Source organism: Strix uralensis, chromosome 2, assembly GCF_047716275.1.
Source record: "Strix uralensis isolate ZFMK-TIS-50842 chromosome 2, bStrUra1, whole genome shotgun sequence".
Taxonomy (NCBI): Eukaryota; Metazoa; Chordata; class Aves; order Strigiformes; family Strigidae; genus Strix; species Strix uralensis.
The window spans coordinates 112930560-112958423 of record NC_133973.1 but is presented as its reverse complement, the minus strand read 5'-3'; the positions used below and the strand labels follow the sequence as shown (position 1 = coordinate 112958423).

Sequence of the window (27864 nt, the reverse complement as noted above, 5' to 3'; positions counted from 1 at the left end):
CAAAAACTCAGGCATAAGGAGCATATATTGGGGACATGATGTACTATCAAATATCTGTCTACCATAATTAGTAGTCACGGAAGTAGTCTAAGCTGCTCTGGCTCACTTGAGTTTGTCATCCATCTCACCTGGCCAGAATAAAAGCCACATTGATGTAAACCTGAATGAAAGTGACTGATGCCAATATCACAGGACAGGTACGTTAGAGTATGAACAGGCTTGCTTGAGTAGTACGGCAGGTATCAGATAAGACAGTAAATTCAATTTGTCTGACTGTGCTCAGCTCTTAATTTCTATGATGTTTAATTATTTTTTTTCCTTTTGTAGTTTCTCTTTTCTATGAGCACTACTGAAATTCTTTTGATAGGATTATATTAAGAGGGAATGAAATAAATAAATAGTGAACTAAACCCAGAAGAGACCAGAAGCAAGGAAGAGGTAGTCAATATGAAAAGGCAAGAAAAATTAATAGTTTTCCTTTCCCTTTTAATTGTCTTTTTGCATTATAAAGCCTTTATGGCAGCACCTGTAAACACTTCTGTGTTTGTGCAGTGTGTTAGAAGGCAAATTGTACCTTATTTTTGTGAGTGTTTGCCAGAGTGTTCCATTTTCAGCCTCAGGAGTACTACAGGGAATCCCACATTGCACATCTTACATGTTTTACATGCTTATCTTCTTGGAAAAAGTGATATTGACAATTAAATTCCTAACTGTCTCTACTAGGAACTTGCTTAATAATTAGTGTTATCTATCTTGGCAACACCTCAGCTGAGCTTTTTCTTTGTCAGACATCCTTAAAAACCTGTTTCCCTCCCCCAGCAGAACTAGAGAATCTGTTAGAACTGTTTTGTCAAGTGCTCTTGGATGCAAACTCTGTTGCTGTGCCATTGATAATAAGAATAAAATAGAAGTCTCTTTTTAAATTCCAAGAAAATAATATGTTAAAATGTATGGTTTTTAAGCCTGATTGCTCTAGACACAGGCTTAACTTCAGGAATAAAATAAAATGTTGTAATATTAAGGACTGGATGGATGCTAACTAGTCATCCTTTTTGAATAAAATGTAAGGGACATGCATTTGTTTTCTGGTTTGTTTGTTTTTTCTTTCAAAGGATGAGCACAAATTATTTCACTCTTAATCTCTTTGAGCTATGTTAAATTGGACATTGAGAGGCAACTGGAAAACGTAACTGAAAAAAATGAATGGGGTATGCATTTCCATCACTGCCAACCCCATTGTACCTACCAGTACAAGTGATTTTTGGCTCCGTGGCAAACTGTCCCAGAGACCTTTGTCTATATATACACAAAAATGTCTGTGCCATGCACGTGTCATGTGTCAGAGAGGTTACCACTGCTTCTTGTGTCTGCAGTAGAAGTTGGTCAAATATTCTAGAGAAGAACAGGTATGAAAAATGAGTTTGCACAATTCTTAATGTCTTCCAGAAGTGTAAAAATCTTGAAATGCTAGCAATATATACACAGAAATTATGGTAGGAGTTGAGACAAAAGAGAGAACTTAAGGTTGACGAAAGTGGTCTGTCTTCCAATATTATTGCTGGAGGCCCTCTAAGCATAAAAAAAACCCCATCATCCTCTGTTTGTTAACATTCTTTTCTGAAAGAAAACTTCAGATTTTAGAGGGTGAAAAGGTCTGTTTGCAGCATCCTGTAAGTCTGTTTTAGATGTTAAATGTAACTTATCAATTTTCTTGCAGAAGATCTGTGTTCTGCTTTTTCATGAGTGGTTCTTTGGTTTGTCCTTATCAATCAATACTTATTCCTCCTTTTTCCTTCAAAATGTAGTAATTACTAATGATTACTTTAGGCAGTGTTGCCAGCTGCTAGCTTAGTTTCTACCCAATTCACAACTCTGAAAAGCTTATCCCCACTGGGTGCTTACATACTCTTAGAGGCATCCTGATTAAGGTTATTGTCCTCATCATGAGGGCTTTCTGGGCTTTCTTAAATCATTAGAAGATCTTGAAATACATGTGTCTTTTTTTTTTTTTTCCTAAATGTATAGAAAGATTGAAGAGAGGATAATGACAGAAGAGTTTAGAAAAATGCAGAGAAGAAATTTGTTGAATTAGATCTTACCATTATAAAATTTCTCCTTCAGGCAAAGTTTAAACTATCTTTGTGGCTATTAAATTAGTCAGAAAGATAGGTTTGATGTTTTGTAAGAGATTTTTGAACCTATTTGGTAATGGTCTGGGTTGCTCCTGTTTTCATTTCAACTAAGGCAGTGCTGCTTTTTCTTGTCTCTGCTTTTATCTTGAAGCTCGAAAAGGGAGAAGAAAACATTCTCATGTGCTCTTAAGACTTCTTTGGCTTGGTTATTTTCAGAAAGTTCAGCCTCTGCATATTTGAGGGCCCTGGCTATTGGCACAATTAAATCAAGTACATGAGGCATGAAAAAAAACCCAACTAATTTTCCTTAGCCAGTTGCGATGCAGACTGTTTTTTCTCTTTGCAGCCTTTTTAGATAGAATGAAATGTATTGCAAATACGTTACTTAGGGTTGCAAATAGTTACTTCTAGCATTTATCTCGGCAAACATTAAAGTTTTAAAATTAACTGTGTGAAAGATAGAAGCTGAAACTATAATGTGAATCAAAACATATCTGCCTGTTGGAAATCTGCTATGCTAGGTCTGCTCTTTGGACTTCCTTTATATATAAATCAGATCTCGCTTGTGATCCAGAGTTCACTCTTACCCAGGTGAAAGTTGTTTTCTTTGTATTGGTGGAGGTGAACTGTGGAAGTCAAGAAGAATCAGAGCAAGAATTGCAAGTGGCATACATTCCTCATTACAGTTATTTGTGCTTTTTATTTCCTGAACAGTCACAACTCTAGCTAAATAACAGAAAAGAAATGCTAGAGGTGTATGGGTGGAAATGCTTTTTCTTCTTTTTTCCTTTTTTTTTTTTTAAACCATAAAGAGCAGTCTAGCATGCAGAACCCTCTCTTTTTTGGGACATGGAACAGCTGTACAATTTTTTTTTTTTTTTTTGTAAAAAGACTGCCAGTGTTGACCCTTGTATCTTGATTAGATAAGGGAAAAGGAAATTACAAGCATGTTAACATCTTATATAAGCATTCAAGTATCTTTCCAGAATTGGGTTTCTTATTCACCTTCTGTAGTGGCTCTTGAGTAGAACAGGTACTTCAGGCATGAATCTTCATAGTCTTTTGACTTCATCCACTTAGCTGAATTCTATCAGTAGGCAAGTCAGAAACTACTTTTGGTTTATATTAACAGAAAATGTTTATCTGTTTGCACTGCTGTCTAGAAGTCTGTAGTTCTCTACAGTTTTTGAAATTACAGACAATACTCTCCATCTCTTTGAAAATCATCTCTTCAACCAGATAGCTACAAAGAACCAAGAGTATGCAGGCAAAGAAATACCTTGGGTGTGGCAATGAATCTTGTGTTTGCTTTTCATTATGCTAAAAGGGAGTTTTCTTCTTTCATAGATGAGATGTATTTAAAAAAAACAACCACAAACAGCCCCTTTTTTACTGTTGTCTTGTAAATGGAATATGCCTTTTTTTTTTTAAATTGCAAAAACTACTCAAAATTGGGGGAACTATATTTTTAGAGACTTTTAGCTATTAAAAGCTGTATAATTTTTTTTTATTGGAGGCTCTTCCTTCATTCTTCTATGTATTAAGTCTGCAGTGGGTGTCTCAAGGGTGGAGTTGCATTTTCTTCTGAAAATTTTTGAAAAATAATTGTGATACAGAAATTGGAGAAAGAACGCATCAACTAGAGAGTGGAGAATATGTGCTGGGAAAGGAAGGAAATAATGATCAAGTAATAGCCCAGTTAGACAAATGGAGGGATAGGAATGTTGTGGGTTGTTGTTTTTTTTTTTTTATTAGAGTTTCATTAATTTGTGTTCTTCACCCTTTTTTGCTCATGAACTAAAATTCTAGGGTGTTTTTTTCTTTGCTATGTAAGTCAAACAGAGTGAGTATCTTTGCTCAAGATACTATGGAGAGGCTGTGGTAGTGGTTCATAGGTGGCTGCTTGATGCAAGGACAGAATCATAATTTCTGTCACAATTCTGTTCAGAGTCTTGCTTCTGTGGTGACTGTAAATGTCTCTATTGCTTTATATCACTTCACTGGTTTTGGGGAAGCTGATAAGGAGGAGCAGTAAAATGCAGGAACTGACTTGACTGTCAGGCTTACATGGGCAATTGAAAAAAAGCCCTGATTTGCCAGGAAAGAGTTTTCTCAGTAATATCAGTGGAGACTACAAAGCTATGTTTGGACAAGGTTTGTTTTTACTATATTAGCTTTATTACTGAAATTATAAGAAGAGGAGACTATTTTTTAAATCCTTTTACCAGTAGATGGTAGCTTTAAATTCTTGTATTTATTTTTAAGATTAATGCATGTGCTTAAAACTTTTCTGTTTCCCCCCCCCCCCCCCCCCCCAGAATTTAAACAAGCAAGCCTATGATTTGGCAAAGGCTTTACTAAAGAGGACAGCGCAAGCAATTGAACCGTACATCACTAATGTAAGTGAAGACTGCAAACAAATATGGAAATGAAGATATTTTTAACTGAGCTGTATTAAAAAAGAACGAATTGCATATAGTCAAATAGGGCTGTAAAATAACTTTTTACAAACTTTCAATTGCTCTTTAAGAGAGTTGTTATATTAATGAAGTACTGTGTAATCTGTCCCTTTGAGTCTAATTCTTTACCAGAACAATTTTGATTTCTGAAACACAGTAGTCTACTTTCTGCTGTTTTAGGAGACCTTGCAGTTCAATCCTTAATGTGACTGGAAGACCAAATGTACTTATATGTATTGTTCTTATAAAAATATATAAATACATTGTTCCTGTGGCAAAATTTTTTTTTCTAGAGAAGAGATGAAACTATTTAGAAGCTAAGAGAAGTGAAGATAGAGCAGAATTTTAATGCCATTGTCACAGGAAAAGAAGAGGAAGCAGATCACAGAATAGATAGTAAGGAAGAAAACCTTGTAGCTAAGTTAAGTGTAGACATCACAGACATGGCGAGAGAAGAGGGATGAGAGGAAGTAAAGATCATATAGGAGTATGCTCTAACTGAAGATGCACAACAGAAAAAAAAAATTTACACTTTTTTAAGTAGTTAAGGATTTAGGAGGTCCATGGCAACTATCCAAAACCTCAGGAGCTTGAAAGCAATAGAAGATCTTCAATGTTTTTTGTTGCTTTCAGACTTGTAACAACACTTGTGGTACTTGGAAAGTGGGTACCTTCTAAGATTTTAAAAAACCTTTAGTGAAAACTCTTTCTTCAAACCTCTTAGTCAAACCTGCTGTTTGGGAACATATTCCTAATGTTGTTCATCTGTAAGGTTAGTTTATGAACTGGGTGTCATTTTGTGGGTTTTAAGGAAGTCTGTACAATAAGAATCTTCCTGTTACGGAAAATATGTACATGCAGTCTTCTGTTACTGGTTTCCCACAAGTCGGAAATATTATGCTGTCTGGTTTCTTAGTTTTGAAAGTTACATGCTCGTTATTGAAGTATACTCTGTTTTATTTTCCAGTTCTTCAATCAGGTCCTCATGCTTGGTAAAACGTCGATTAGTGACCTGTCAGAGCACGTGTTTGACTTGATTCTGGAGTTGTACAATATTGACAGTCACCTCTTGCTTTCTGTTCTACCACAGCTTGAATTTAAACTTAAGGTAAACAGTACTTATCCTTTCTATATATTTGAAACATGTATGCTTGACTATTAATGATATTTTTTTTTTACTGACAAGTTCATAAAATGATTTGTCATATGAAACTAATACTTATATGTAGAACATATCTTCTCTGCATTGTTCAATGGAAGACTCCTAAGCCCTTGGAAAGAATAATTTAACTTCAGATGTATTAACCTACAGTGCATGTATGCATATGTTTGTGTTTTGGTTGCAGGTTTTTTTTTTGGCTTGTATCTTTTAAGCAATAACTTGATTTTTTTGATGACTTGAGAATCTGATTGGTTTTGTTCCTTGGTTTACTGTAGTATATATTGTGAACAGCTTTCATACACTGAAAGTACTTTGTATTGCTAGCTGTACAGAGAAACTACATCTGTTCAGAATAGTGATTTTTGGCAAGGAAAATTTGGGCTCCGTGTTAATAGAAACTGTTGTATTGACAATTTTGTCCAAATAGAAGGTCTGTAACAGGTGGAAACAGAGCCCTGGACTCCATAACTATGTCTTGTAGTCATTGCTGCAATGACTTTTTTGTTTTTTCAGGCTTATTTCCTATGTCTGAAGGATAGCTGGTGCTAGCTATCTGTAGTGGGTTGTTTGTTGTTCTTTTTTTTTTTTTTTGTCTTCCTACTATTTTGGAGTCTCCATCACTTGGAGAAATTCAGTATAACAGCTGGTACTCCCTTTATTCTGCACTATTTTTATTCTATTTGTCATTCCAGAGGGTTTCTGTGGAAGTGGGGAATTTTGATTAATTTTGTACTACTAAGTTTGGAAGTGATCTGTTACTAAACTTGAGGTCTGATGTGCAGTGGGCCACTTTTTAGATATGCATGTATTTTTATTATCTGGGATAGATTTTAGGTTTGTGGAACCTTTGGCCTGTTGTAACTGCAGTAATTATTATCATGGTGGCTTGTTTATGCCTATTATTTTTTCACTAATGTTGCTGCACTTGTTGGATGAGTTGATTTTTAATGGTTTTATCCTTCCATTCGCATTTCGAAAAGAAGTAGAGTTCAATTTACTGCTTGCTGTCTGTGTCTTAAAAGTAGACCTTTTTCAGTCTTTAATTCCTGTTCTTACAGATGGTGAACCATTATCATTTTTACTCCAATAAAAACAGTACTTCTGCAGCTGAAGCTGTTATTAAAGAGATTTAGTCTTAACTGCTGCCACATCCTTTTTTTTTTTCATAGGCATAATTGCAGTAACCTTTGCATCTTTAGGTCCATTTAAAACTGCAGATTCTTGAATTGTCTTCCTCCTCCTTCACTGACTCTCATACTCCACTATTTCAATACAAACTTCTTCTTTGTATTGTATTTTAACATTGAAATCAACAGCATTAGTAGCCCAACATGGTTAACCTTTTTTTCTTCCCTGCCCCCTGGCTCCCCGAACTGGTCTCTTCCTTCAACCAGGTGATTTCAGCCCTAAGCATTTCCATGTTTTCTTTGTACTTCTTAATTTACAACACTTTTTTTTTCTGTGTTTGCATTTCTGTTCTTTGTCTAGTGTACTCTTTTTAGATGATGAAAACGTGTTTTGTTGCTTTTCATCTCCTTGATCCTTAGTATAGTTTTCTCCTTGTGGTCTGGTAAGTGTACCAGGAGGGTAAGGTGGTTCAAGTTTGACATTTGTAAGATCCAGTTTAACAGTGTTTCCAGTAGACACGTACATTTTGATAGTTACGTTCTTACTGCTCTTGTTTCTTGATGTATTGTTGAACTCGATACAGTTCGTAGCTATTCTGAGAGCATGGTATGGCTTCTGTTTGAGTCATCTTTTTGCTTCAGACGCGTGCTTTTGATGCCTTAAGTTATAAGGACAAATAATATATGCCTATTTTGTCCTATTGGCCGTCAAATGTGGCTTGACCCACCTTTTACAGAAAAAACCCCCCCTCTATTTGGAAGAGGATAATCCTGATTTAAATCCTGAGGCACTGGAACAGGTTGCCCAGAGAAGTTGTGGCTGCCCCCTCCCTGGAAGTGTTCAAGGCCAGGTTGGACGGGGCTTTGAGCAACCTGGTCTAGTGGAAGGTGTCCCTGCCCATGGCAGGGGGGTTGAACTAGATGACCTTTAGATGTCCCCTCCAACCTAAACCATTTTATGGTTCTGAATGAGTTGAGTTCTGTAAGATCTTTATGTAGTTAAAAGGGTATTTTGAAGATTAATGCTCTCAAATATTAATGAAATATGATCAGCCTATGTGTTTGGTTTTTTTTCCTAAGATCAACACCAGTTCATTGTTTACACAGACCTGCAAGCGATGATTAAATACTTTCTACTCCAACAACAGCTGTGGCTTTATTTTAAACAGCAGCAGCTAGTGTCAAGCATTTTTAATTCATGTCCAGGTAAATTGCATGTTAGTATGTTGAGAAGAGAGTGAGGGTTCAGTGACACTCAGAGTGCTTATGGCAGAAGGCAGCTAATGTTTTGCTGCTTTGAATGAGAAGAAACTGGTCATCAGTATCCCTGTTAGCTTGGCAAAGCCTTGGATCAGGTGGGTGGTAAAGGAGAAATATATGCTTGGTATCCAAATTGAAATATGGAAGAGGGGCTATGTCTTTTTGAATAAAGGTCAATTAAAGTTCATGATAAAATAACCACAAACTTCAGTGAGCTCTGCATATCATTCAGAGCTTGACTAGATGATTTTGACATTTCTGGATTTGGTATATAGTATTGCGTCTTTATCTGTGCCCATAGTTTAAAAGCCTTGTCTTCTGAGCTCACTCACCATGGAGACTCTACTAGGTATTTAAGCAGAAGTTTGTGGAATATATATAGGCCAAATGCATAGTTTCACAGGTACTTCCATTTTTTTTTCTATGAGATTGTCTGATACAGCTCTTGAATATACAGGTGTGATAATAGAAGTCAAATACTAGAGGCTACTCAAATAATGCTTATGGGGTAGTGGGACAGTTACTGTATCCCAAGATCTCAAACTGCTACTTTGCTGTTAAAGAGGTTTGTATTACTCTTAAAGCAGATGATGTTGAAGGAAAGCTGTGGCTGTCTGAACTGAGTTGTCAGTTTTCAGGAGTGAAGATGTGTCAGAATGATATCTTCTTGCATGCATTGAACATGTGGAAGGGGACATATGATCTGTGCTTTTCAAAGATAAATTGGGCAATTGCTCTCTGAGGTTTTAAAAATGTGCATTTGCTTTATAATTAGCTTCAAAAGCAATGAGTTAAAAAAAATTTTGGCCAAATGAAGTAGACTAATGGTAGACTTATCTGAGCAAGACTCTTAAGTGTTCTGGCTCATTCTAAAGCTGATCCTTTAAAAAAATATTTTCAGGTGCAAGCGTGGCAAGTTCTGCATGAATTTGAACAGAACCCAGTATTTTTGATCATTTCAATATTTAATTTAAAAGAAATAAATCAATTTCTTATACCATTTTCTTATGCTTTGCTGTAATTTAAGCCAGTTTTATCCTACAGCTTTTCTCTTTAAATTCCTTTGACATTATCTAAAGTCTTTTTGCCAGTAAAGATAAATGGTTACTTTCACACAGATGTTAAACAATTTATTTTTTTTTTTTTTTTTACTGGCCCTATCATGTAAGAGCTGAAGAACAATGAAGGTCAGCTCAATAGGATACAGGACTTCAAAAATAAATTGGGAAGTAACAATTAGGCCTTCATATAGGAAAAGAATGATGTGAAATGGGATTTCCAAAGGCAAATATTATAGAACTTGATTACTGACAATGTGAAAAAAATGTCTTCACTTTTTTGGGGTGTTAGTTGACAAAAAAGTGGGAAATTATTTGCCAAACAAGAGAAGACAGGAATTCCTGGAAGAATGATAATATGGTTAAAGACTTTGAAGGATCGTCCTTGAGAAACTCCATCTGTATGTGTTAATAGTGTATGTATCTTGCTTCCCATTACTGAGCACCGAGAGAACTATAGTTTAGTACATTCATCCTTCCATCCTTCCTTTTTACTTAAGATTCATCAAGGAGAGAGATGTTCTAGTCTTGGAGCCATGTGATGACTGACGAATCTTGTTTGGAGAATGGGATGAGTCTCTTTACACTGAGGGTAGCCTTTCCAGCTATGCTTCCTCCAAAGCAAATTGCTCATTCATGTCAATTAATTTGTAGTAATATTGCTGAGACTGAGATATACACTGCCACAATGATGTTCTCTGGAGCAACGTGAACTACTGAGCTGAATACCAAAAGATATTGATAGTGATGGAGAAGTATTCCTGTGCTGCCTGCCACTTTGGTTCTGTGCACGCATTCCTCCTATGATTCCTCCATTTTCTTGTGTTTGGCACTGATGGGAGTTTTTCCACTATACTTTTTCCCAGGGACAGTAGGTGCCAGAGACTTAAGTGTCACATTAGCTGCCCTGCTCTTATCTTAACGACATTCATTTCTGGAGCTTAGTGGGCTGATGCTACCACCACCAAGCATTATCAGCCAGTGACATCTTTGGATGGATTGGATAGAGTTGTTCTGTAAGTCTTCTGGTGACCGATATCTTTAGATAACCTGTTGCCTTTTGGACAAGGAAGGAAAGTGAGCTGAATTGTCTAGGCATGTAGATGGCTTTTCAGGAATTTTAAGGTCATGCTGTAGATCTGATGCACACTTCTCTGGGAGAATGCTGAAGTGTGGTGCTGTTTGTAGACTTGCTGTGCTATCAAGACTTCTGGACTGTCCCTTGAGTCTGGCTCATCTAAGCTGATGGTCTCTGGTTGCCAGGCTTAACCACCATTATCAGGTGCCAGTGGAGATTGTATGCTATTTTGGTGCTGTCCTCTTAATCATTTATGCATAAGAGAGAGCTTAAAAGTACACCTCTGGTATGGAGTAAATGGCACATTTTAGTTCCACTTAGTACTTGAAAAACAAGGTCTGGTGATTCACTGGGCCAAGCTGCTGAACAAATTGTTTCTAATGCAAAGATTCATAGGTTAGAATACAGTGCATGGTGTTATAGTGGCCGTACTGGAAAAACGGTCATTCTGTATTAGAATGGGTGCTTCAGTAATGCTGGTGGACTCTTCCTGGTTAAGAAGGGCTCTTTGCTGTCTTTTTTGAGGATTGTGTGGCTGTGGTGATGGACAACTAAGCAATCGTTTAAAAGTCATACAATGTTGCTGAAAACCAGATCTCAGTCCTGCTTTGTTGAAAGCTGTTGAAGTCAACAGTATGCCGGTTTTGGCAGTTCATATGCCCAATGTCTCCAACTACCAACCACTCCCACTAATTATCTACAAAGAACTGTAACTTTTGCTTAGTGGGAGGTCATGTCCAGGCTTCTCTCATGAATGTGCTTGGTTTATGGTGAATCTGTATTTTGCCTGGGCTTATGAGAACTACTGAGTTATGTCTGAGGACAGACTGAAATCTATGAAGCCTGTTGGATGTACTCCTGTTTCATGACTGCAAGGGCTGCCACGCTCTCTTTCATAAATTCTAGTTCAAGTGACGGGGGGGGGAGAGGATGATACACATGGTGCTCTTGATCTTGGTTGTTCCAATTTTGAGGATCTTTTCCTGTTTTGGGGGGATGCTGAAAGCTCTCAGTATTCACAGAATCACAGAATCATCTAGGTTGGAAAGGACCTTGAAGATCATCTAGTCCAACTGTTAACCTAGCACTGACAGTTCCCAACTACACCATATCCCTAAGTGCTATGTCAACCCGACTCTTAAACACCTCCAGGGATGGGGACTCCACCACCTCCCTGGGCAGCTCATTCCAACGCCTAACTACCCGTTCTGTAAAGAAATAATTCCTAATTTCCAGTCTAAACCTTCCCTGGTGCAACTTGAGGCCATTCCCTCTTGTCCTATCACTTATTACTTGGTTAAAGAGACTCATCCCCAGCTCTCTGCAACCTCCTTTCAGGTAGTTGTAGAGGGCGATGAGGTCTCCCCTCAGCCTCCTCTTCTCCAGACTAAACAACCCCAGTTCCCTCAGCCGCTCCTCGTACGACATGTGCTCCAGACCCTTCACCAGCTTCGTTGCCCTTCTCTGGACACACTCCAGTAGTTCAATGTCCTTTTTGTAGTGAGGGGCCCAAAACTGAACACAGTAATCGAGGTGCGGCCTCACCAGTGCCGAGTACAGGGGTAAGATAGCTTCCCTGTCCCTGCTGGCCACGCTATTTCTGATACAAGTCAGGATGCCATTGGCCTTCTTGGCCACCTGGGCACACTGCTGGCTCATGTTCAGCCGGCTGTCGATCAACACGCCCAGGTCCCTCTCTGACTGGCAGCTCTCCAGCCACTCCTCCCCAAGCCTGTAGCGCTGCTGGGGGTTGTTGTGGCCCAAGTGCAGCACCCGGCATTTGGCCTTATTGAAACTCCTACAGTTGGCCTTAGCCCATCGCTCCAGCCTGTCCAGGTCTCTCTGCAGAGCCTCCCTACCCTTGAGCAGATTAACACTCCCCCCCCAACTTATTGTCGTCTGCAAACTTACTGATAGTGCACTCGATCCCCTCGTCCAGATCATCAATAAAGATGTTAAATAGGAGTGGCCCCAAAACTGAGCCCTGGGGGACACCACTCGTGACCGGCCGCCAGGTGGATTCTTGACTCGTTCTTTCAGGGATTGTTCTCATGTTCCATTCTGACTTTAACTTAGGGTGCTCAGTCTCACAATGTGGGTGCTGGGTGTTTCTCTGATAGTGGTTTTGTTATTCTAAGCCAGTTTCTGCTTGTATCAGCAACTTTTCCACTAGTTGTATATTCTGTATGTGAACCAGAATTTCCAGGTAGTGTCTTTATTTCTCTGCTTCTAAACAATTTCTGGCATGTTTTGATAATGAAGTGGTGGTGGTTTCCTCCCAACAACCAAGTGAGCTTCACTGAGCTATCTCCACTGCCTTCCAGTTGATTGGGCTGCCTTGTTCTCAGCCTCTGTGGCTGATAAGAGTTTGAGGAGTTTGAGTGACCAAATCTCTGTGTGTCTCTAACTCATTACCTGACAGGATCCAGATCTCTTGCTCTGCATCTCCCCGAACTTCTTTTTCACTCTTCGTGGAAGGAAGCCTCTTGATTTATCTTCATGGGATCAGGGTCTTATGGAAGTTCCAAACTGTGGGAAAAATCTAAGGGCTTTCCTGTCAGTGACCAAATACATTTTTGACCATGTATGAAGGGGTTAGGAAACTGGTAGTGTGGAACTTGTGAGAGCTTGGGTGCCTCAGTAACACTGTTGTGCATATTTACTATTTTGGATTTAAACAGTTTAAACAATGTGGCCACCTAGTGTTCAAGCACCTTGCCATTTTGGTACAACCAGTGACCATACAGTTTGGTCACAATGCCAGGTAATTTTAACTGCTGTGAGAACTGTACATGTTGACTTGGATGAAGAATGAAAGGTTGCTGGCAGTAACTGGTGTGTTCTGAAATGTGCAGCTTTTGTGTGCTTTACTCTCTCAGTTGCTTTTTCTGTCCTATCTATCCCAAGAATCTTTTAAGTATGTTTGAAGAGAATTGAAGTGCAGTCAGGTGTGTGCTGTGCCATGTCACGTACCAAACAGAAGTGGACAAACTAGTTATCCTTTTGGGTCTGGCTGAGATGGAGTTAATTTTCTTTGTAGCAACCTGTATAGTACTGTACTTTATATTTGTGGCTAAAACAGTGTTGATGGCACACTAACATTTTGGCTGTTGCTGAACAGTGCTTGCATAAGTAAAGGCTTTCTCTCCCCACCAGGAGTAGGCTGGGGCAGGGCAGGAGTTTGAGAGGGGACACATGGTCAGCAATAAAAGCTCAGGGAAAGGAGGAGGAAGAGGGGTGGAGGATGGGAAAGTCTGTGCTCAGGGTGTCTTCCCAAGCAGCGATATGCATTCTGAGACCCTGTTTTCCAGGAACTGGTGGGACATCTGCCTGCCAATGGGAAGTAGTGTACGAATTCTTTTTTGCTTTACTTTTGCCCACAGCTTTTTCTTTACCTATTAAACTGTCATTATCTTGATCCATGAGCCTTCTAATCTTCCTTCTGTTTTCTCTCCTTCCCCGCTTTGTACAGGAGAGGAGAGTGAGTGAGAGAGAGGCTGGGTGGTGTTTTGGCTTTTGGCTGGGATCAAACCACCACACCTTTATAGATTGTGTAAAGAAAAAGCTCCTACAGTCTCATGTGGCAGAAAAGGAGTATTGTTAAACTCTAACACTGTGAGAGTGCTGTGTCAAATCATGGTTGCTTCTTACTGGTAATTATTTTTTTACCTAATTTTGGGAAGGAGTCTGGGGGATTAGCAGGAGAAGGTACATGGAAATTCATGTAAGTTAACCTCTTCTGTGATGGTCAGTCATTTGTGCCTGACCTTGGCATTTTAAGGCAGTATGTTTAGAGATCTAGCATTGACACAAACATTGGTGCAGGAGAGAACAGAGGTAAGAATGTATTGTTATGTAGGTCAGCTTGTAAAGGAAGCTGGTATTCCTTCATTCAAATTTGATATATGAATTTTAGAAATTTGTATTACTGGAAGTGAATACCATTTTAATGTTCAGGAGAATTAAAAGCTCATGAAGAGAGTATTTAGGAAATAACCATAACAGGTTTTAGCGCTTTATTTTGCCATCTCGCTAAGACAATATAATGTGATGAATAAAATCAATAAAATGTTGACTTCTATTGCTGTAGCGCTGCCTTTCTTCCTGCACATGGTAGTTAAAATTTTTGGCAAGTTTCAGGTCCACTTCTACTCCCAAATCCCCCCAGATCCTCAGTGATTCCTATTCTTTTGGACTTGGCAATGATAATTTGACCAACTTCAGCTGTTAGTGACAGACCCAAATATCTAAGCAGAATAGCAGCTGCCTGTGTGTTGGGAGCACGTATGGGGAACTGAAAATGTCAGTGTTCAATGTCAGTTTTTATTGACAAATTGTTATGGAACACTACTAAGTATAAAGAGTGCTAAGAAAAGAGGTGAAGGACATGACTCTTCTAAGCACACAATGTCTCACAGAATGGAGAAATATTATTTCTGTAAAGAAATACTTCCTAATATCTAGACTAAACCTTCCCTGGCGCAACTTGAGGCCATTACCTCTTGTCCTATCGCTTGTTACTTCGTTAAAGAGACTCTTCCCCAGCTCTCTGCAACCTCCTTTCAGGTAGTTGTAGAGGGCGATGAGGTCTCCCCTCAGCCTCCTCTTCTCCAGACTAAACAACCCCAGTTCCCTCAGACACTCCTCATACGACATGTGCTCCAGACCCTTCACCAGCTTCGTTGCCCTTCTCTGGACACCCTCGAGTAATTCAATGTCCTTTTTGTAGTGAGGGGCCCAAAACTGAACACAGTAATCGAGGTGCGGCCTCACCAGTGCCGAGTACAGGGGTAAGATCCCTTCCCTGTCCCTGCTGGCCACGCTATTTCTGATGCAAGCCAGGATGCCATTGGCCTTCTTGGCCACCTGGGCACACTGCTGGCTCATGTTCAGCCGGCTGTCGATCAACACGCCCAGGTCCCTCTCTGACTGGCAGCTCTCCAGCCACTCCTCCCCAAGCCTGTAGCGCTGCTGGGGGTTGTTGTGGCCCAAGTGCAGCACCCGGCATTTGGCCTTATTGAAACTCCTACAGTTGGCCTTAGCCCATCGCTCCAGCCTGTCCAGATCTGTCTGCAGAGCCTCCCTACCCTCGAGCAGATCAACACTCCCACCCAACTTGGTGTCATCTGCAAACTTACTGGGGGTGCACTCGATCCCCTCGTCCAGATCATCAATAAAGATGTTAAAGAGGAGTGGCCCCAAAACCGAGCCCTGGGGGACAACACTCGTGACCAGCCGCCAAGTGGATTTAACTCCATTCACCACAACTCTTTGGGCCCGGCCATCCAGCCAGTTTTTTTACCCAGCAAAGCGTGTGCCCATCCAAGCCATGACCAGCCAGTTTTGCCAGGAGAATGCTGTGGGAAATGGTGTCAAAGTCCTTACTGAAGTCAAGGTAAACAACATCCATAGCCTTTTCCTCATCCAATAAGCGGGTCGCCCTGTCATAGAAGGAGATCAGGTTTGTCAGGCAGGACCTTCCTTTCATAAACCCATGCTGACTAGGCCTGATCATCTGGCTGTCCATTATATGACTTTTAATGGCACCCGAGATGACCTGCTCCATGACCTTTCCTGGCACTGAGATCAGACTGACAGGTCTATAGTTTCCTGGATCCTCCTTCCTGCCTTTCTTGTAGATGGGTGTCACATTTTCCACCCTCCAGTCCAATGGGACCTCCCCAGTTAGCCATGACTTCAGGTAAATCATGGAAAGCGGCTTGGCGAGCACATCTGCCAACTCTTTCAGCACCCTTGGGTGTAACCCATCCGGTCCCACAGACTTGTGTGCATCCAAGTGGTGTAGCAGGTCTCTGACCACCTCCTCTTCAACTGTGCTGACCTCAATCTGCTTCCCCTCCCCATCTCCCAGCTCATGAGGCTGGGTGTCCAGGGAACAGCCAGTTCTACTGCTAAAGACTGAGGCAAAGTAGGGGTTGAGCACCTCAGCCTTTTCCTCATCCTTAGTTACCATGTTTCCCTCTGCATCCAGTAAAGGAGGGAGATTTTCCCTAATCCTCCTTTTGCTGGTAACGAATTTATAGAAACATTTTTTGTTATCCTTAACAGCTGTAGTCAAGTTGAGGTCTAGCTGTGCTTTGGCTCTCCTAATGTTCTGCCTGCATAACTTCACTACATCTTTCTAGTCTTCATGAGAGACTTGGCCCCTCTTCCAAAGGCAATAGATTCTCCTTTTGTTCTTGAGATCCAGCCAAAGGTCCAGGCCAGTCTCCTTCCCCACCTGCTTATTTTTCGGCACATGGGAACAGCCTGCTCCTGTGCCTTTAAGACTTCACTCTTGAAGTATGTCCAGCCTTCCTGGACTCCCATATGCTTCAAGGCAGCCTCCCAAGGGAATTTTTTAATCAGTCTTTTCAACAAGTCAAAGTTTGCCCTCCGGAAGTCTAAGGTGGCAGTTTTACTAACCCCTCTCTTTGTTTCTCAAAGGATCGAAAACTCAATCATCTCATGATCACTGCACCCTAGACGGCCTCCAACCTTTACCTCCCCCACAAGCTCTTCCCTGTTCACAAGAAGCAGGTCCAGGAGGGCACCTTCCCTGCTCGGCTCACTCACCAGCTCTATGAGGAAGTTATCCTCCACACATTCCAGGAACCTCCTGGATTGTTCCCTCTCTGCTGTGCTGTGATCCCAGCAGATACCCGGGAGGTTAAAGTCCCCCACAAGAACAACAGCAAGTGACCGCGAAATTTCTTCCAGCTGCTTATAGAAGGTTTCATCCACCTCACTGCTTTGGTTGGGGGGTCTATAGCAGACTCCCACAGCAAGATCTGCTCTATTGGCCCTTAACCTAATCCAAACACTCCCAACCCCGTATCACTATACTTGATTTCTGAGCTGTCATAGCATTCTCTTACATACAGGGCCGCTCCACCACCTCTCCTTCCCTGTCTATCCCTCCTGAAGAGCTTGTAGCCATCGACTGCAGCACTCCAGTCGTGTGAGGCATCCCACCACGTTTCTGTTATAGCTACTATGTCATAGTTCTCGTGCTGCATCATGGCCTCAAGCTCACCCTGTTTGTTGCTCATCCTGCGTGCATTGGTATAGATGCACTTGAGATGAGCTGATGAATCCAACACCTTTTTGTGAGTGTGGGCCCCATTCCCTACCAGACCCTTCCATGGTTCCTAAACATCTTTCCTGTCTCTCAAATGAAGTGGCAGAGGGAGAGCCCTCACCAGTCCACAATCCTTCAAGCTTTGGCACGCTTCCCTTGAGCTTGTTCCTAACAGGCCCAGTTATCTCCCTGTCCCCCCTCATATCTAGTTTAAAGCCCTGTCAATAAGCCCTGCCAACTCCTGCCCCAGAGTTTTATCACCTTTAGGAGCTTATATAAGAATATTTTAAGGAGACCAACATCTAGGCACACATTTAGAAAGTACCAAATACTCTTGGTCCATAATAAAAAATATTCATTTTTTCTACAAACAGGACTAGAAACATGAGTGGGTTGTCTTAAAATTGGATTAGTGACTAATACAGTGAAAGCTTCTTCTGTGGCTAATTCATTAAGGATATTTTAGTTGGGCTTTTTAATGATTCTTTTCTTTCTGTATTTCTTGCTGTGCAATTAAATAGTTGAATGTTTAGTGTACTCCTGACCCCTATATCTTCCTCCTTCCCCACCCTTTGGGGTGTCTTGCTCTGGATCTGTGTTGGTTACCTACAGAAATTCAGAGATGCTTAATATTTTTAATATTTTGTTGGTTTAAGCAGGAGTGGATGGGATGTGAGTAATGAAGATTGAACTAATAGAGGCCACAAAAAACACTTAGAATTCTTAACCATGAGGGCACAGAATAAGAATTTGTAGTGTAATGGACACTTACAAGCTGAAACACATCAAGAAAAAAAAGATATGTTTATTGTAGATTAAGAAGAGGTTGTATGTGACTTTCAGTAATGTCAATGTGAATTTTAATTGGAAAAATTAGTCAAATGCAGACAAACATATTAATGGATTTACTGTTAATGCTGCTAATACTTAATACTAAAGTGTATTTGAAAGAATTATAGTCTTTCATAATGTAGTAATATATCAGTGTTAGAGATTTTGTAATCCTTAACTCTTCTTGCTCTGCTACTTTAAAGATGTTACAAATGCTTTCACTGTGCTTAGGGAGCTGAATTAAAATGACATACAGGCAAACTTTTCAGTCCATTTATGGTATTGAGTCAGGAGAAATAGTTGGTCCTTAAGACTGTGGTGATGTATTAAGAGAACTCTGACAGCTACGTTGTGCTTTATTTCTTGTTCACATCCAAAAGGTGATGCTGAACTAATAAGGATGTCAAAGATGGTAGAAAAGAACAGTATTTTAAACAGTCCTTTTGTTTATTACCAGAAAAAAAGACTGAAGTAATAAGGGGTGAATAATATCTAGTTAATATCAGATAATTTTAGCTAATCTCTTTTGAAAGAAGTGTTGCAGCCAGGTATTTTTTCCCTTTTTCTTTTTTTCTTTAATAAGCAAAAGAAAACATTTGGTGAACAGTAAGTACATGCTAATTGCACAAATGTTAGCACACATTTCCAAAGTATGTATTAAGCTTCAAACACTGTGTGTTTGTATTAAACAAGTGTAAAGCAAACCAATGATAACAAAAATATGCTGGAGAAGGCCTTGTTTTATGTGTTAGTGCTAATTTTAAATATGGAAGAAAAGTGTCTGTTGTAATTGAGCGTTTTTAAATATAGGCTTAAATATAGGACCAGATCTTGTACATCTCATATCTTGGTACTTAATCTAAAAACTTGTTTTCTGAAAACTTTTTTCTTTTTTAACTAAATGTTTGTAATTAAACACTATTCTAGAGAACTGTAAGCCTTTATGTGCAGACAAATGTACAATGAGTTTTGTGGGTTTTGTGTTGTGCTTGAGTTTTTGCAGGCTGGTACAGGCACGTATCAGACTTCCTGACAAGATCGGTAACCTGTAAATGAGGGTTAAAAAAATGTATACATCTGTGTATTTTTCACCAGGCTTTGTTCAGATTGGTTTTTGTCTCTACATTGTTTTTCATTTTCACTGCCTTTACTATTTTGTCTTCTTCCAATAATAGTGAACACTTTTTGTCTTGATATACACATTTGTATACAAGGAAAGTCTACTAATCTGTGTTATGGTATTTCTGGAGGTGTCTATAAGTGTATTGGTATAAAAGCTGTACAAAACAGAACTCTGTTTTTTGGAGTTTGGGGCTTTTTTTTTAATTTAAAAGAAAATGTGTTCGTTTTCCAGAGCAATGACAATGAAGAACGCCTGCAGGTTGTAAAACTTCTAGCAAAAATGTTTGGGGCAAAGGATTCAGAACTGGCATCTCAAAACAAGCCACTTTGGCAGTGCTACCTGGGGAGGTATGTGCTGGTTGAGTTCCCTTTGTAGGAGGGGAGAAACATTCAATGAAGTATAACTTAACTTTTTTTTTTTTGAAGTGACATAGCGAAGTGTGAGTTGCTTCCTGCTGCTTTATCTGAAATCTGACAGATAATGCTAAAGAGACTATTTTACATACATCTTCTGCACCTGTGACTCTGCAGAGAGCAAACAATTACAAATCATCCCTTATTTCATTTTTTTGCAACTATCTTTATTTCTGTTGTCAAGTAAAAGGAATTGTTTATTTTAATTTCTTCACAAGTGAAACTGGTCAATGATGGATTAATTCTGAAACAGCATCAAATGACATTTGCAGTATCAGGTGGTATTAGAACTGGTTTTGAGGCTTTTATGTACAATATTTGTATGCTGGTTTCAATTTTTTTTAATGGTAAAAGTGCCTTAGAAGAGGGGTGCAGTGCTTACAATGCTGCAAACACACTTAGTCTTCTGTTTTTGAAATGTTCTGCCAGTTTGAGATAGAAAATATAGCTGGAGCTTCTAGTCAGGAGAAACTTAAGTATGGCTGCTATGATGAACATGTTTTGATTTGAGTAAATGAGGATAAATTCTATCAATTATTACAGATGCAGTAGTTTATAATTTCATATTCAATTGTATCAAAACCGGAGTCCTCAAAAAAATTATGCTTTTAAAAGTACAGGAAGCTTACTTCAGAGAAGGCCTGTCGCTTGAAAGTATATAACTATTTAAACCATTGCATGTCATCAAAAAATACCGGATCTAATTGGACCCAAAGGAAAATGCTTCATAGTGTTATAGTGTGAAACAATGTGAATACGTGCGAGCTGTTGTTCGTAATTGCTGTTTTGAACTAGTTATGAATCGCATGTATTTACTTTTTTCAAGGACTTTAAATTATAATAGCTGTGTTATTAAAGGAACCATTTTTGAAATGTTATGGTTTTGAAAACCTATCTATTTTTCTAAAACAGTTATTCCTTAAAACCTCTTTATTTGATAAATAAGCCTTTCTGCACCAAGAAGGTTCTAAAATTTGATTTTTAGTTTGTTCAAAACCAAGCATTTTGAGGATAGCTTGAAAATGCATTTTAATTTTTCAAGAGTTGTTATAACTGTTATTACAGCAACAGTTTCATTATAAAATTATGTATATCAAAATTAAACACAATATAATACTAGTTTTCAAGCATCAAGCCCAATTCAGTCTTTCAAAAGGAAATCTTACAGAAGTCGAACTGGTCCATCAAGAAATTTGTACCAGGCTAGATGCCCATTTGTTTGCTGTTTATCATACAGTTTAAAGAGGGGATGAATATCACAGTCTTATAAAACTTTTAGTTGCTAATACATGGTTCATGGTTAGATATGTGGAGCATTACAGAAAAGAGAGTTAAAATGTCACACATATTTCTAATAAATAGTTGTTGTCTGCCTAGGCGTTTTTCAGGTGTACCAGGAGAGGATATATCTCTTCATGTTCAGAACATGAATTAATAAACGAGTACAGGAATTCTTTTCTTAAGCTAAAGACAGTCTACTTAATACTGTGAAATCAGAGATGTTTTATGCATGTAACTATGCATGGGAAACAAATATTTTCAGAGATATTTGGGATTGTGTAGAAATAAACTAATTGCTGTGGTAGAAGTGATGTTTTTGTTGCTGTAATGCATTGTCTTGTTTCTAAATAGGTTTAATGATATCCATGTACCTATTCGTCTTGAATGTGTGAAATTTGCAAGTCACTGCCTTATGAACCATCCTGACCTAGCAAAAGATTTAACAGGTACCAGATTTATTGTAACATTAAAATACAATTTTAAGTCTCTTGGAAAAATCAGGAAGGTTAGTTGTAATCCTAAGTAACATTGTTAGATGTTGTGGAGTACGTAACTGAGGTTGGGATCACAGAGTCCCTGCCTTCAGTGCTGCTTCTCAGGTTGAAGGGGTTGCACATAAAGAATGCCTTAACCAAAGAGATCACTCTCTGTCTCTTACAGTAGTTGCATTCCCAATTGCTGTTCAAATTAAGCATCGTAGGATCAGGCAAAGACAGCTTGGCTAACTGAATGATCATGGCATTTATTAATTAGGGTGCACAGTGGAGACTTCAGTTTCACAAAGCTTTTATGTGTAAATATTACATAACCACTGTCTAAAACATGAAAACAGTCCTCATAACTGTGACCACAGCCATTGGTTCTTGCTCCTTCAGATCAAACACAGCCTGTAGTTCAGGACCTCTGTAGGAAGAAGGGAACTAGCATAGATAGAAACATCTAGTGTTTCTTGCTCGCGATGTCTTCATGAAAAAAGTGTAATTAAAAAGAAGGGGTTGATTTGTTTTTTTCCCCCCCCTCAAAGTGTATATGGAGACACTATCTCCCACTGATCAGTAACCTCCTACTTCTTGTAATTTTTTGGAGGCAATATCTTTGTCCATTTGCTCTAAGGAGGGAATATGAAGGGCTGTTAAGTGCATGGGACTGCTGTCCTGCTTTCTGAGTGTTTATCAAATTAGACACAGATACAGGCTGGCTAGAGTCATTCTGTAGTTACTGGTATTGTTAAGCCAGTTTAAAAAAAAAAAAGTTTCTGGACTTTTCCTTAATGGAATGGTCAAGATATTTCCTTTTTGTTTTTCAGAATTGTATTTTCAAGGATTTTTTTTTCTTTTTTACATTGCAGAAAGACTTTGTGCCCCCTCTAATGGTATCCTCTGGGAAATGTAATTTTGCTTGCCCCTCCTCTCTCTCCCCACAGCACTTACCAAAGTCAAATTGTTGAAAAACTCTGACTCACTGGTGTTTGAGACCAGAATTGTTTTGTGCCAATGGCATTGTTCTTCATTTGTTTTGTTTTATTATGTGTTCCCGGGGAACAAAACTGTTTTTTAAAAAGCCTTATTTGTATTTCAAATTTCATAACCTCCATAAGTGCAAAGCTTTATTCCTTGATATGCTCTTTTGATACTTGTGCTGATTACCAGAAATGTTAATGGCCAGTATTTCAGATGACACTTGAAAATTTTCACTGGTCATTGAACAGCAATAAGAGAACAGTAACCTCTGGATATTTCATTCAGAGCAAACTTTGAGTTTTGAATGTTTCTTAATGTTCTCAGTGTTTCACTGATGTATGCTATGTACAGTGATCTTAATAACTTTTGTGTGCATTTTCCTACCTGTTAGTGCTTTGAAATTAACCTAAAATACATACTTCTAAAAAGTTAAATTAACTTCACTGTTTTATTTGTCAGCTTTCTAAAATGACATTAGGTAGCTAACATGTTTGACACTTCAAGCAGTAATCTTAAAATATTGATAGTATAAGTTAATTGATGCTACCAAAGTAGCAATGGGCCAAAATAGTCTAGAAAAATTGTTTTAAGATGAATAAACTAGGGTGTAGATAAATAAGCATTATAGCTTGGTCAAAGAGCATGCTTTTGAAGTATGTCTCTTGATTTGTCCCTGCTTACAATGCTTACATGGCTCACAGTGTGGAGTGTTCCTGGAGCATGTGAACTAGATTCCTTGTGGATAATACAGAAGTTGTGATCAGGAGTGCAACTAATGTGCTCCAGCAGCCAAAGGGGATGGAGTCTGCAGGAAGAGAGTAGCCTCTAGCCTGAAGTAAGACTTTAAATATATATAGTGTGATTATCAAGTTCGCAGTGCTGCCTGTTCTACTCTACAGATCCAATTATGTTTGGCTATAATAGTTGCTAATGTAGACATAGCCTAACTATTATAATAATGATAAAAATAAAAATGTAACCTCATAACTCTTATTTCCCTAATGCCAGAAATATAAATATTTGATATTCTAAGCAAATATAAAGTTTTACTGACATTCCAGATAATCTCAGAGAAGAGTATTGGTTTCATACTGTTGATGCTCAGAACAGTAGAAAATCACATTTTCTGCTTCTGTCACTTGAGTACTGTCTGGAGAAAGAAAAGTAGCTGAACTTGTGTACTTACAATGAAATACTTATTCCATTTTTTTTCAGAATATCTTAAAGTAAGGTCCCATGATCCTGAAGAAGCCATAAGGCATGATGTTATAGTATCCATAGTTACTGCTGCTAAAAAAGATCTTTTGCTTGTCAATGATCACCTGCTTAATTTTGTCAGAGAACGAACACTGGACAAGCGGGTAAGACATAATTAGTACTAATAATGGCTGTGTGTTTTATTTCTAGACTGTAATTCAGCTCTCTAAAAAGCAGCGCTTCTAAAAAATGCCGAACTAATTTTAAAACGATGAATGAAAACCAATATAATGCAAAAAATTTCGAAGCAGTCTATTTAATGGGGCATCTTTTGCCCCTGACTGGAATGCCATATTTTTTGTTGTTACATGTTTTTAAGACAGTATGATTTAAAAAAAAGATGGAGCACCACAATGTTGTTCTGGTTGTCTAGTTTTAGTAAAATTTTTAAGTAAAATGAGACCCTTGTAAAACACTGTAACATTTTTCATAAGAAGTTTTTCAAGCAGGTTTCAAAATGTATTGTAGATTACTGATGAAAAATGTTCCATCATCAGAGGTTAGCTAGTTTACCTGCTTTTAATTGGATTATTCTGACTGCAGACCAGTGTAGTAGCTTTCAAATTTGAATAGTCTTGAAATTTAGTTCAGGTATGTTTCATTATTTGGTAAAATTTGAGGTTTGCTGCTTATGTTAAAGCATGGTAAACAAGGCAGCTGATGGCAAACTTTTAAAACTAACATTATCACCTGATTTTTTTTTTTTTATTCATTTGGTGACAAACTTTCCCCTGTTGCACCCATAATACAATCGCAAATATTTAGTATAGACTGGGTTGAAGGGTTGAAGTATAGAAGGGTTGTTGGCTTAAATTTGTAACAATTCTGAATTCAGAAGGCATAATTGCATAGTAGTTACTGATGTTGAAAGGTTTAGCGTAATAGATATGATGCAATATATATCCTAATGAGAAAGTGTTACACTTAGAACTCAATTTTTAACTTTTTTGTGAATTAAATTATTTTATTTTAGTGTAGAATAGGAAATACCTACCAGGCAATTCTGCCATCTTTTCAGTTTTGGGTTTTGAACTGCTAAACTGGGTACTATTTCTTTTTCTTAAGTGGAGAGTGAGGAAGGAAGCTATGATGGGACTTGCACAGATATACAAGAAATACTCATTACAATCAGAAGCCGGAAAAGAAGCTGCAAAACAGATATCATGGATCAAAGATAAACTTCTGCATATATATTATCAAAACAGTATTGATGACCGGTAAGTCAGTTGTGAGAGCTAGGTGGTTCTGTGGATAAGTGTGGTAACTTACTGTGCAGATTTGTTTTTCCTTTGTGCTTAAGTGCTGACAAGAAGGAAGAGACTTGATAATACTGTATGTTTTGATCTGGTGCAGCTGCAGCTAAACTTTTTTATTTTTCTATTTTTAAGGCCAAAAGCAATTCTAAGGAGTGAGATAAGTTGGAATATTTCAAAATTTTTAGCTGTACTTCACCACTGCTTCAGTAAAGGAGATTTTTGTTTATATTTCGGTAGCTTGCTAATTTTTATGTTAAAATTCAGTAAGTAAAATTGCTTTAACGATCTTGCTTTAGATTTGCACGTTGTTCCTGTATGCTTTAAAGATAAGTCCTGTATGCGTAGTGACAGCGGTTAAGGCATCTCGCTCTGCAGAAGGCTAGTTTTTCTTTACTATAATAGCCATGAATTAGAGCCTTGTCCAGGAATTGTGGTGAAAGCAGTGCCTCTGTCATACCAGCTATAGCCTTATATATGGTTGTTTGTATTGAAAAATAGATGGTTGCACATGGGGAACAAGTTTGGGAGCTAGTCCTCCTTGACTAATCAAGGCTGTCTTAGTGGCTTTGGAAATGAGCCTTTGGCCTTCACAGCATGAACAGATAAAAATGGCATTGCAAACCCTTACAAGTCTTTTCAAAAACTCATGGCCTCAGAAAGTCATCTTCAAAATAAACATGTACCATGGAAGTGGACAGAACTGTCTGGATCTTCAGATCCAGTCTTGCCCACTCACATTTTTCTTAAATTTCAGGATCTAGCTGAGTTTGGGTTTTGACTACTTGCTCCAATTTTGCATAAGGATTTTCTTATCTTTTCTAGCCTAAATATACATGACTTTTTTTTTTTTACCTATTTACTCCATTCTGTTAACACTGACCTCAATTTGCAGAATCTTGGGCCTTCTTGGTGTTTAAAATTGCAACATGGGCTTGGTTTTCCTTTTTGGTTTTTTTTTTCTTCCCCCCCTTCAATCTCTTCTAGGTAACTGGCAGACCCAAACTTTTCTTTCCTCCTGTTTCTAAATAAGGAGCTTTCATGTTATAGTAAAAGCTTTTAGTAATTCCCTTGTGAATGTACTCACATTTTTATTGCAGAAGCAAAAGAAGTAGGATAAACTCAGCCCTTGGGGAAGGGGCCAGGAAGAAGTGGAGCAAAGTCAGTTCCTTCTCACTAGTACCTGAATACCTGAATTCTCCTTCTGGGCTTCATGATAGTGTGATATAATCAACATGATATTTCTTTTTTTTAGGCCCTTAATTTGGGTCAGTTCATGAATTTACCCCAATACTGGCCCATAATGAATTTCACTGATAACATTTTTTAGGCTGATAATTGAGATATCCTTCTCCAAAATCCTTTGGTTCCTGTCTAGATTAATACATCTGATTTTGATCATGTCATCTCTTAAATGTCCTACTGCTAATATTAACATTGCGTCTTCTGTAATGATATATTTTTGTTTAGTTTATGCTGAGTTAAATTTGAAGTTAAGTAACTTCACCTTTGCATTTTTGAATAACCCCATCTTTATATGCAACAATTGGTGTCTAGATCTGAGAGTTTTTGAATGAATGTTTTGGCCATACAAGGCCACTTTCTTCCTTTATAAGTTTTTTTTAATCCTGTCTTTCAGATTACTTGTTGAACGCATCTTTGCTCAGTACATGGTGCCTCACAACTTGGAAACAAATGAACGAATGAAATGTTTGTATTACCTTTATGCAACACTGGATTCAAATGCTGTGAAGTATGTGCTATTTTTGAGTTCTTGCAAAATAATTTTTAATACAACTATTGTAAATTAGTTCTAAATTGTAATGAGTAGCCTAAGTCAGTGGACAAAAGTAGTTTACAAACTATCAGAAAACAGAATGTAGCAATAGTATCTATCTTTCAAGTGGGATTTGGGGGGAAAAAAACCTAATAGGGTGTTTTCTAACAAGGTGTGGTACTTTTAAACCCTAAACAGCTAAAAAAAGTAATGTCAGAGATCTAGAAAGAAGCTTGAGTGCATGTCAGTCCTTTTATGTATGAAAACAGATAGCATAGATAGTAGTGTTGACTAGCCCTAGATCTTATCTGACAACTCAATATAGTCCTTGTTTTAGCAGCCAGGATGACTTAAGAGTGGGAAGGAGTTACTTGTTTTTCTTTCCTCCTTCAATATGCATTTTACTTACAGTTACGTTACATGCCTTCTCCAGCTTAAAATGGGTACATGCACATAAATTTGACTAATAACAGTTTTGCTGCTGTGATGTTCAGTTTGATTGAATTTAGTTAGTTTTACTTTGTTTTTCATTTAATAGCACTCAGTCACTTGAAAATCAAATATGTTTTTTTTTCTCATAAGGAGACTAGAAAAAGCTTTGTATATATATATGAAAGAATGGTTTAAAAAACCCCCAAAGCCTTCAAGCCTGCAGAAACTGATGTTTGAATCCCCTGCACTTGTTGTATTACATGCCTAAAGATACTACAACTGTAACAAACTAAAACTTGGAATAATATATTAAAAAGTTACTGTTCTAGTAATTTTTAGTGTAGGTTAAACAAACATGCAGAATGGATTCTTTTCGGTACTTGTTATTTCAGGCAACAAATAACTTCTGAATTCTACAGTTTTCATATGCAGCAGTACTCATTTTAAAGACATCATATGTTGAGTTAGCTATATAGAAATTGCTTTTACTTTGGATTCTGGAAGTATTTTAAATGAACCCGTGACTTTTTAAAAAAAATTATATTGCTTATTTTTCCTGGAAAGTGTGCTAATTTTCAATTTTTTTCAAATATCTCTAATGCGTCTTTTACAAGTCTAATCGTATCCACTTTTCACAATTTATTAATCTATTAGCTGCTTTCTGTGTGCAAGAAAAACAT

At 38.2% G+C, this 27864-nt stretch overlaps 1 protein-coding gene across 3 annotated transcripts in view; it reads left to right on the top strand.

The window, feature by feature from the left end:
* PDS5B (PDS5 cohesin associated factor B) overlaps positions 1 to 27864 on the top strand; it is a 119650-nt gene that overhangs the window by 31944 nt on the left and 59842 nt on the right. For all 3 annotated transcript variants that reach the window (XM_074859849.1, XM_074859851.1, XM_074859848.1), the window contains exons 7-13: positions 4451 to 4531; positions 5559 to 5699; positions 19543 to 19658; positions 21357 to 21451; positions 23681 to 23826; positions 24788 to 24939; positions 26615 to 26728. In XM_074859849.1, the coding sequence (XP_074715950.1) occupies positions 4451 to 4531; positions 5559 to 5699; positions 19543 to 19658; positions 21357 to 21451; positions 23681 to 23826; positions 24788 to 24939; positions 26615 to 26728 (845 nt within the window). The remainder of the gene's footprint in view (positions 1 to 4450; positions 4532 to 5558; positions 5700 to 19542; positions 19659 to 21356; positions 21452 to 23680; positions 23827 to 24787; positions 24940 to 26614; positions 26729 to 27864) is intronic.